The sequence below is a fragment of the Palaemon carinicauda genome, chromosome 30 (genome assembly GCF_036898095.1).
Source record: "Palaemon carinicauda isolate YSFRI2023 chromosome 30, ASM3689809v2, whole genome shotgun sequence".
Taxonomy (NCBI): Eukaryota; Metazoa; Arthropoda; class Malacostraca; order Decapoda; family Palaemonidae; genus Palaemon; species Palaemon carinicauda.
This window is the reverse complement of record NC_090754.1, coordinates 38,713,663-38,725,422: the sequence shown is the minus strand read 5'-3', so window position 1 is coordinate 38,725,422 and position 11,760 is coordinate 38,713,663. Positions and strand designations below refer to the sequence as shown.

The window sequence follows — 11,760 nt, the reverse complement described above, 5'->3', positions numbered from 1 at the left end:
TGTGTGTGTGTGTGTGTTTACTGAAATATTGTTTATAACACGATAGTTGTTTAAATACCAAAATCTACATTTTCTGTTTAATCACTGATAATTCCTGATACCGAAAAGAACTCAACTATCCGGTTTCCATTGTGTGGTACATCCGTTATGGCCAATCGCTTTTGGGTACGAAGGAAATTTTGACCTTGCCAGCTATTTCCTCGTCGTATTGTGTGAGCTCCTTGAACACAAATTGAATAATCTTCTATATCACATTTTCCCTCTTGGAAAATGTTCCATACATGAATTTAGGCTGATGAGAAAGATTTTACACAGTAGATTACACGTGTTGGCAAATCTTTAATGAATCTTGCGATCGTTTTCATAAAGAATCGCATATTTTTATTATGTTTTCGTACTTCACCGTATGCGAATTAGACCAAGTTTTCCTCGGTAAGTAGTTGCTATACTTGGTGTATTGACATTTGGGCGAGGCGTGCTTATCGAACTAATTTTACAAAATTCATACCGTGCTGACTCAAGACGGAAACAAAGGAAATCAATCATTAGCTGCTGAATCAATTTCATGTAAGACGTGAGTCATTGCCAACTTGTTTAAAAATTGATTTTAGATAACGATGCATACGATCCAAGCAAGCTAACGATATTGAAGCAAGGATGAGTTAAATAGAAGTGCAATTTCTCTAGCCATTTTCTTGGGCGGCCAAGGTTTAACGCAGACAACATAAAGGATTTTTATGATCATGGGCTGGCAACGCTATCGAAGTGCCCTTGAAGAAGAGGCTGACGTTTACGCATTTTGCATAACTAAGATCGAGTGGCCTTCGATCAAACAAGAGACACGGGATTAACTGAATTTAATCCCTACCCTCCCTGCTTTATCACACGATCGTAATACCCCTGTGCGATAGCTAAAACTCTCAAAGATAAGGAAGAAACCGCGTTGTTTGAACTAGGCGGGTGGTTGTAGGTGGTTGGATGCCGCTGCCCCCAGATGGCAGCACAGCTGCTGCGGCTGTAGTAGGCATAGAGGCAGCGTGGGCCACAGCGACGTATACTCCGTTTCAATGAGCAAATCTCGTCCCTCCGGTTGAAACGCCACTTCCAATGGGACAACTCCATTGAAATATGAGTCTGGAAGGATGCGTTCATCTTTCCGAGTTCAAGTCGTCGAGAGGGACACAGCCATTTCGTGTGATTTACAGTTTCTTTGTCTTTTGCACGAGTAAAGCGGCGAGGCGGCAGAAGGTGAGGAAAGAGAGAGAGAGAGATCTCTCTCACTCCGTCAGCTGATCGGCGGCACCCCCGCTAGCGGGGCCTGTCCTGAGACGCCGCCTTTCCTTTATTTTCCTGCGAATTGTGAAACAAGTATGCTTCTTGGCCCTCCCCCGCGACCTACCACTTTTCGGGTGGTTATGTAAGAAGGCAAAGGCGGTGATTTGATGTTTGTCAAAGCAAGTGTTTGAACGTGAGAGAGAGAATTTGGCGTTTGACAAGATGCTTTGTTTTGGGGTGTTGGTTTGACCCGATCAGCTGAGTGTGTGTGTGTATGCGAGAGAAGTGTTGCCATGTACCGAATTTCCTTTTTTCTTGTCCATGTTTCTCTTCCAAATAGGGTTTACCCATTAGATTAAGGTTACTCATTTTCGTCTTGACCTATTTCATTAGTCGGTAGATTACGTAATCACGGAATTACCGTAATAACTTGCTGGAGGCGTAATTGCGAAGGCGGATGTCACTCGCCGTCCATGTGTTTTCCGAGGTCACGTCGATTTGTAAAGATTTATTGTTTATTAAATCGTGGGGTTCAGTGATCCAATAAATTCTTTAACGATTCAAGATTATATTATATACTCTAACGCCCTCTATATGGAATTTGGTGGAACTTTTTTAAGAAAATTTATTTTTCCCTTGGTAAACTTCTGTCTTTTCATGAATAGCCTACATTGCCAAATTTAAAATTCACTATTGTGGGAATTAATGTGATCAATGTTTCTATTAGATTACAATTATTCTTACGTAGCTTTTGAAAATACAGGTGTAGTTAAAGCAAATTCTAAGTCTACGGCCCCTAGTGTCTTTTTAAAAAAATCTAAAGTTGGTAGACTAACCTGGACTATGCTATAAATGAGTAAATTATGTGCCCCCCCTTTTTATATGCAAGACTTTAAAATAGTAATTCTAATGTCAAAATTAACGTGTAGCCTTAGTAAACAATATACTGTGCCTCTTATAAATTTCTAATTATATTTTCTAATTACCAAAATTGATTACTGTAGGCTATAAACTAATAGCCTACAGTTAAGATGTGATGTAAATTGTATGATTTACATAAAACTATAAGGTTGTTAGCTTTGAAATTAAATTTTATGATCTAGAGCCTATTTATATTTCCCAGTTAAATTTGACTAATTTTTAGGTAAAGAGGTTCTTGAAATACTAATTGTAAATTGGACATAAACTAAGTTGTAAAAAGTTGGTGAAATTTTACAGAAGGGCTCCATACGATGATTTGTTTCTGGTTGAAAAAAAAATAATTACCAGTCATTTAATATACATGAAATTATAAAAGCACCTTTTTTAAAAAATTCCAATAATGTTAATGATCTAAAATATCCAACCCCCTATATCCTACAGTTCTAGGTGACCCCAGTGGAAAACTCCCTGTCGTTTTGTACTGATGATATCATTTGAAGGTCTTTTGCAGCGTCCTTTTGCCCCCCTGGTGGCACGTAATTTTTACCCTTTTACTCTACCTCTAATGCTACTTCCTTCCATCATACTATCCAGTTTCTTACCTTTTCCCGCATTGCTTATAGCTGCTGAGTGATTTGCCACACTCCATTGCTGGGCTTTGTCCAAATTCATTAATAATATCCAATCCATTGAGAAACTGGATTATATTTTTGGGGGAGGGTAAGGGAGGTTTTCAACCTAAAACAAATTTAAGACAAATCATATAATCTCATACACAAAAATAAATTGTTCATATAAAACAATAGTAATGCTACTCCCAAATATTGTAATGCATATTAGCCTAACCTAACAATAGGGTGCTTGGTCCTTACTTGACCCACGATAGAATATTATAGCTAAAAGTCATTTGCATAAGTTAACAAGCTTTATCACAACACTGCACCTCATGAAAATTATAAAAGCCTTATGCTTAAATATTAATAAAGTGACAAATAATTTATTATCTCGACTACTATGACTCTTGGGTATTAAACAGAAGCCAAAATCGTCTTTTCTATGGTAGAAATAAATAGGTATAGGAACTAAACAAATTAACAGGGTCAGTAATAGTGCCCATACTATCTGCAATAATTGACTGTCAAAACCAAAATGTCAGGTGTCTATTATTGCTGGGTAACTTGTAAAACTGAACGTTTTCGTTTACGTAAGAATTTTTTTTATATGTACTGCAAGTGAAAAGTTTTCTTTACCGAAAAAGAAGTTTTTCTTCATTTACGTATAATGCGTGCATTGGTGACTAGGTACAGTACTGTACGTAATTGGGATCGTTGGTAAAGAAAGACGTGAAAATTACTCAAAGCAAAAATTTAGTTCATGTGGGCAAAACAATGTAGCCTTGGGAGGAGAAATATATTGTAACTATCATACATACACAAGAATGGAAGCAGCATACTATAAGTGTTCCCAACAAAACATTAGTTAATTAGAAAAAAACACCATTTGCTTAAGAGACGAGTATTTGACAGATTTTTATAAAGTTTTCTTGCTTCATTGCTTTATTTATGGCCCTTGCAATGCATTCATCCAAAAATTTGCTTCACGACCAGTGGTCTTCGTCTCGAGCTCCTCTGTAAAATTACCAGTGTGTTTATTTAACTTAGGCTATAAATTACGTTTTGATTTTTATTTTGGGCAAAATTTTTTAATTTTTTGCTAGTGTGGAGATGTGTATTGGTCATATGCAAATACAGTAATTAGTAAGACCTATGTTAGAGCAGTTTTAAAAGTGCTTTCGTGATGTTTTTTTTAAATTGGAATAGGTTGATTTTTAATTTTTTTGTTTATTTTAATAAAAAATGGGATATGTATTTGTTTTAGTAAAATTTTCACATGATCATTTTCCAGGAAGCATATTATAAAACTAACGTTTCCTTTTTTCCAGGCGAAATGGTGCGTGTGTTCGATATGTGGGTCCCCTGGCCCCCGTGTACACGCCTGTTTGCACTGCATCCATTTTGCATGTTACCAGGATCATGTTCATGATCATTGCTCTTCGATGCAACATAATTTGGGTGAGCTTTTCGTTGCTTTCTAACGTGAATAATTATACTGTATGTCTGTTGTGTGTTAGGCATGTTTTTTATATTCCCAGCTTGTCTTAATTTTGTTAAACTGTCTGCCTGCATGTGTGACTTACTGTTTAGTAGTATCCAAGCTAAATATTTAGTGTACGTATACTGTTTAGTAGTATCCAAGCTAAATATTTAGTGTACGTATGTATTTCTCACAAACACTATATAGTATATAATACACATATAGTGTTAATCTTGAAATGATATGGTAAAGTTATTAAAAAAGTCTACTTTTATTGAGACACTAGCGAGGATTTGGTCAGTTTCTGAGTACAAATTTACTTTGAATGCCATCCCGCTAAGCCTTTGCTACTCCTTAAGAGGCTTTGTTGCCACAACGCAGCATGCTTGGTTTTTCACTTGTTTTTTTCTACATAGTTTATAGTAAACACAACCAACTCCTTTGTTTATGACATGTGAATTGGTAAGAGAAGAGCCAAAAGATCCCTTAAATGGGAACTTTGACCGCATCCTTTTCTTAGGCAGAAAACCATCTCCAATAACATTAGACAGGCAAATGCTCACACAATGAATCCTAAGTATTTTCATCTGAAGGGGCAGAGACTTGGAAGGTAACATTGTGGACACAAGCCTTTGATTAGTAACAAAATGTGGTTGAAACATGAAATTTATCATACCTATTATGCATTTTTGTATCCAATAAAGAAGACATAAGACCAATTTCAATCTAAAAATCAGTAATAGGTAAGCTTTAATCACCCAGACCCACTAAACTATAGTCAATTTCTTTTAGCGATGCAGATTTGCACCGACTCGCAGCTGATTGGTTGGACGAGATAATTCTAACCAATTAGCAATCAGGAAACTTTTCCGAGCTAAAAGGGCACTGCTGCGAGTCGGTGGAAATCTGCCTCAATAAAAGAAATGGACTATAGTACAGTAACTTTGTGTTAGAAACGTACACGCATGGCCAGTGGCAGTACGGTTAAGAGAAATTTGAGAACTAGAATCCGGATAAACTAATATAAAGCCCTTCATTTAATTCTTTGTTATCCTATCTAGAGCTGCCTGTGTAGTTGAATGTGAATAATCATCTTTTTGGGATTTGATTAAAGAATTACAAGCTGAGCTCTGAACTAACATGTTTTAAATTATGCCCCTGAACTGGATACATTGCAAGTGAGGATCCATTTTCGTGGATAAAGGCCTATTAACCATACATTCCCGATAAAATGAGATTTAACGAATTTGGGAGAAATACTAGGATAATCCCTGTGGAAAACACAAAGAACGAGCACGGTGCATCTTTGCAAAGTGCTTGATATAAAAGGAGTGTGGTAGGCATAGTCGGGTCTCCCTATCACGGCGATAAATTGTACGTATTTTGTAGGGAAAAATTCTTCTACCTTTTGAATCTCTTCATACTTTTAAGGAATAGAAAATGAAACTCTGGTAGCTTTTTGTAGAAAAATCAATAATTTTATAAGAACCATTTTTCGCACAGAGTTTATAATACTGCGGCTCATTTTTTAAGTTTTCCTTCCATTTATTTAATAAAAACTACATTATTTTATGTACAGTTTATGGGAAACAGCTGCTTATTCTTCACCAACCAATGTATTTAGTGTAGCAATGGCTGCCTTTTATTTGTGTTAATTATTAGTATAAAACATTGACAGTTTTTTTAAATAGACAAAACTTTTAGTAAGATCATTAGTTAAACAAGACTGCAAAATTACTTGCCTCCTAAAACCCCCGCGTGTATTTACACATGAAAAGGACCAGTTTTGGCTTGCTAGGAACAATAATACATGACTAGTATCTCCCGCAAGCATAAGTGTTGGTTATACCATACCCAAATATTGCAAGAATAATACACCTTCCTGGTGAACGACAGTCCTTTACCTCCCAAATTTAAGGTAAGCTAAGGACTTATAACCGTTAGTGGGGTTAGGAGTAGCTGGCAAAGCTGCCCCCTCCAATGTCTGTTGTGCAGGTAATGCCTAGATCCAAAGCTAAGATTCATATTTCTATTTCCCCCATGATTACCTGCACGGAGGGTCAGATTAGGGTGGGGTTGAAGCCAGCCGGGACCTAGCATCCTAGATTACGGTGAATCCCAAAGTTAAACGCTAATAGGGCACTCTTTCTTGTCAGTTAGATGAAATCCACTTGGATCCTTCAAGGTTTTATTAACTATAATGATCAAAAGTATACAATACACAATATAACACAAAGTAAAGGTTTCCAATACCCGAGTTAAAGTTTATATATGAAAGGCTTATGGTTAACCCAAGCCATAACCAAGTAAATTTGAACAGTTCAAGAGTCATCTATTGTTAAAATTGTCCACGTTACAAGTAATAAAATTAAGCCTTAGAAGTATAGTGCAACACTAATACAGTATTTTTAGTGTAGGTACTGTTTTTTTAAACATTGTCGTTAGTGAGTTGTAACATTGCCTTAGAGGTTTAATGGTTCCTGAATTAAGATATCGAGAGAAAAACTAATCAGGATGTTCTTACGCGAATACAAACTTATGTCCTTTAATAGGGGTAAGATTTTGGAGAAATCTGGTAATGGCTAATGAAGAATTATAGAGGTTCTTAAGACCACCACCCAGTATCCACTAGTAGTATGGGTCTGACACCGCTTGGCAACTTCGTTCTGATACGTGCCGTTGAGTTGCACAGACATGTTCTCGACGCTCTCCAACTGGCCTGAAGTTTTTATTTTTTCTCATTTTAGTATGAGAGTGGATTTTCTTGGTAGATTGTGTGCGTGTCCGGGGGTGTCGGATTGACACTGTGGTACATTTATGATTAAGCTTGAGCTTGATCCTCACCCTTTGTGTCCAATGTGTAGATGGCACTACTGCACTTTGGACTCTCTTTGTGATGTGCGCCGGGAGTGTTTATCCTCCCAGTGGGCAAGGTTTCCGGGTAGGAGGAAGAAGATAACCAAACGCAATCGTTCTCTATAGGGTTTGTCCTCAAGGTCGGGAAAGTCTGAGAGATGCCGATTAACGAAACTCGTCATTCCAGCATTTCTTTGGTTTATTCTTTGGAGGGCAAACCAAAGAGGACAGATAACCTTATGCTTGCAAGGTGGTAGACCTACCAGCTTCCCCTAGAGAAACTGGGAGGCCTCCCCTTGTGAAGGAGCTCCAGTCTTCAGTTTTGGAAATCCTGGCTGTTGAGCTTGATGCAGTGGTTAACAAGTTTTTTAGGCATATGGCCTCCAAAGAAACTTTTTGTGAAACACCTTACTGACACATTGACTCTCCCTTGAAGTGGATGCAGTCGTAGCAATATGGGAAAAGGCAAATCAGGCTTCCTTCTTCAGGACACCCGCCAACTTCAAGCAACCTCCTACGTTGCCTGCTAAAGTTACGAACTAACCCCAAAGGCAGCCGCCTACGAGAGGGGGGACAGACTAATAACAACAGTTTCCAATTTAAGAAATCAATCAGAAACAGCCCTTTCACTGAATGTATCTAGGCAAATGAGGGCGAGGATTTTGTTAGGGGTGGCAATCTCCCATGTTACCACCTGTGTGGCTGTGGTGGTTGCCTGTCAAGTTGGTGAATGAGGTGGGAATTTTGAAGGTTCTCCAAGTCAGATGCCGCCTCCCGTTCACCAACTTTCTCTGCACTCTTACTCCAGTGTTGATGAGCTGCTCACTATTTTTGAGAAAGACCTACTTCTGGAAGAGGTTAAACTGGTGTTGGAAAAGAAAGTAGTCGAAAAGGCATATGACTCATCTCTGGTATCCTACAGCAACCTGTTCCTGGTACAGCTGTTAGAAGGTTGAAGGTCAGTCATCAACCTGTCCCATCTGAATGACTTTGTTTTGCAGACGAGTTTCAAGATGGAGATCCCTAACATGGTCCTACATGCCATAAGATGGAACGACTTCTTACTGTCCATAGACCTAAGATTCATATTCCTAATTCCAGTTCACGGGAACGAAAGGCAGTACCTTTAGTTTGACCTGGGGAAAAAAATGTTTGTTTTGGGTTCTCTGTGTCAGCTGCATGTGAAGATATGCTGCAGTGGACTGGGTGCCCCTTCATGATTTAAGGTTATCCAGCATCTGAGAGAAAGGCTTTTTACAAGCAAGTGCAAAGCAACTGTGGATACTTCAAGTCTTCAAAAGCAGTCTACCGAGCAAAGTGACGCTCTTCTGTAATTTGTGTTATAGGAGGAATGCTTCTCAACTTAATGCCTCTACTCCACTAGTTGCAGATTTTCTTTTGTATCTGTGGGATGAGAAACTTCTGTTTCGGTGGTTAAAGGCAATCTGCAGTTGTCCAACCTTGAGGCAGGTATTCAGACTAAAAGGAGTAGTCCTCTCTTCCACGTAAGGAGCTCTCTTAAAACAAGTGTTTCTGTTAACCTTAGCTTCGACCAAAAGATTCGGAGAGCTGCGTTGTCTATCGTACCCAATGTCACATTCTTGGCAGTGGAAATGGATCCCATTCATTCTCAAATTCGTGGCAAAAATACAAAATTCATCGACCAGTGACTAGGTTTGAATCCTTTTCAGTTATCACTAAAGGAGATGACCTATAATTCTGATAGCTTGCTTCTTTGTCCTATGAGAACAGCGAGGCTCTACATAAAACTAATATCATTTAGACCTTAATCGCAGAATCTCTTTGTTAGTACAGGTAGGATGAAGAAGAAATACTATCTCCTGAATTAGTGAAGTTGTCAGTAAAGCCTGCAGGGAACAGAGGGACAAATCCATGGTCTTCGTTAGCACAAAGAGGACAAAGAAGAAAATATCCAGTAATACCATCTACCTTTGTGAAGTCACTGGTAGAGCCTACAGGGAACAAAGGGATGAAACATTGGTCTCGGCACCTCCTAGAGCTTATAAAGTCAGGACGATCGGTAGCACTTCAGCTATCAGAAAATCCATTCACTTGCCAAAGTGTTGAAGGCATGTGTCTGGAAGAGACAGACCATCTTCATGGCACTATCTTCGGGATTGCACCCACAGATCCCTAGATACTTGTCCATAGGGCCTGTGGTAGATCCCCAGTAAGTCATGTTTTAAGGGTTAAGAGTGAGAAGAATGGGCCTTTTTTCCTCTTTTTTTTCTTCTTTACTTTGATAGGGATCACCCAGTGAAACGAACACTGATGCAGTGTTGAGGATGCTAATGACGGATAGTTATTTTACTAAAATGGTAAAATTGTAGAATTCCCACATTCCTCCTTTTATGTTTTGCATCCAAATACTGAGGTATACAGGTTCAATCAAACATATATGTATGTGTCCATCCATTTGATCATCAATTAAATGCCCATTTCATTTGGTCATCATTTAGACATTTGACATTCCTAAGACTAAGCTAACAAAGCCCGATCTGTACTACTGCATGGAGCAAATTTGCATCAGGATAAACGTTGCAGATGAAGGCATATTTACTCTACAGTCATCACAAAAATACAGTTCAAACAAACTAATTAGACATGTAATCTTATTAAGGGATTTTGTATAAGCTACAATATCCAACAAAGGGATAAAACATAGTAAGAACACCCTAAGAATTCTGTTGATAGACACATCTTCAAAGGAATAAGGCCCTCAAATGGAAGAGTTTGGATAGATCCAGAACCCACGCTGCATCCTTACGCCAGCTCATTTTACCACTGGGAACAGATATATCAAATGAGTGAAAATGTTTATTTTTTTGAAATTTTCACTTTTCTTTCTTCTTTGAAAGGATAGCATATGAATTTTTGGTGAATATTGGAATGTTATATTTTAGAAATTACTTTAATATTAGAGTAGAAAGAGGAAAACGGAACGAGAATTACTGTTAAAGGCACAAAGTACAGAGCACTACAGAAGTTTGAGATGAAAGGATGTTGCAAAGAACCTTTAGCTGGATTCTACAAGTATGCCATGGAAAGCAAATACAGGTAGTTAATAATACCTTACCCTTCCAATAGTTCTTAATATTCTTGTTGCCGTTTCTTCTTTTTCTCACATGGACGTACTAATGTTGGAGCTTGCTCTGTTAGCTGTTGGCATTTTGGAAATTTCGTTACATATGCGATGTGAATTTTGAATACTAACAATAAAAGTACGCAAATGAAGGTCGGTCTTAGATGATTTCCTATTGATGCTATTTGTGTTAATTTTGAAAAAAATAATTAGGATGATAATTGCAATTCAGATAGTCATTTATACTTTTTTTATACAGAACATGGGATTTCTATGCCATATTTGCACTGGATTATTTTTTGTGAAGCTTTTATTTTGAATCATTGTACTGCACGGTGTAGCAAATCAAGTTGTAGAGCTCTTGGTAACAGAGTTTCAATGTTCATTTAAATTATGGTGTTATATAAGAGATGAGGGACCATAACCCGATGCATAACCAGTGATTAAGTATTTGTTTAATAAGTTGTTTAGTAGGGAAATGTCATATACAAAAACTACTTTGCTGTTTCAACCCCACAACATTTTGGTAGGTTAGGAGTAAAATTATTCTTGCTAGTAGGCCAGCCAATTGCATTCATACCTTCATACTTTAGTAAGGAAAAAAGTAATTTGCCTAACTTTGAGAATCTTTAAAATTTATTGGTAAGTACAGTATTCATAGTCAGTCTCTTGGCTATGCCTTTTTCTGCAACATTGACGAATTTAAATAATTACTCCCATATAAATTAGTATCCATAGGCTAGAACACTTTAACATATATAAAATTAAATTTCATAAATTTTGTTTTCTATTAGTACGTTTAGGAGATAAAAAAATATATCGATATACGTGGTACAGTTATATTGTTCTTCTTTTGAGTAACTGCAGTCTTGACAATGTCACGTTTGGGAATTTATATGGCAGTAATCTATGAGAATTTAAAATTTTACCTCAAGTTTTGTATTAATATCAACGACTTTTACAGCTGCTGATGTCGAACAAGGCCAGATCTTGTGCATTGCTTGCGGAGATTACGTCTATGACTCGGAGGTTGGCAGGATTGCCAAGGCTTGCCGCGAGAAATCCCGTCGATCGCTCTGTCTTGACACGGAATATAGGTCGTGGCAGCCGGATGAGATGGAAATGTCTTTATTGCAAACCCATCCAAAGAGAAGGCGACCAACTGCAAATTCAACTATTGGTATGCCATTTTACATTGAAAAAATTACAGGTCTTTGCTATACAGTACTGATTTGAATTTTTTTAGATGGTGGTCATTCGCGGTGGTTTGAAAGATCCTGTATATCAAAATTTGTAAGAATTTTTTAATTGCATTTACATTTAAAGATTTTTATGCCCAAAAATGTGAACGAAACTTTGCATTATTCAAAGGGGACTAGTTGTGTGAACTTTATTTCACATATTGCAAGTATTTTATATATCAGGGTTCCTAGAGACAAATTACATATATAATTATCTGTGTAAAATATCTTTTTCCAAATATTTAATGCTTAATTTTTTATATGAAATTG

The 11,760-nt window shown here is 37.4% G+C and overlaps 1 protein-coding gene across 1 annotated transcript in view; it reads left to right on the top strand.

Moving 5' to 3' along the window:
• The first annotated feature begins 978 nt into the window (after positions 1-978).
• The window catches only part of not (non-stop), a 43,286-nt gene continuing 32,504 nt past the window's right edge, over positions 979-11,760 (top strand). Inside the window, exons 1-3 of the mRNA XM_068353657.1 lie at positions 979-1,248; positions 4,139-4,268; positions 11,214-11,429. Of these exons, the coding sequence (XP_068209758.1) occupies positions 1,129-1,248; positions 4,139-4,268; positions 11,214-11,429 (466 nt within the window). The 5' untranslated portion in view covers positions 979-1,128. The remainder of the gene's footprint in view (positions 1,249-4,138; positions 4,269-11,213; positions 11,430-11,760) is intronic.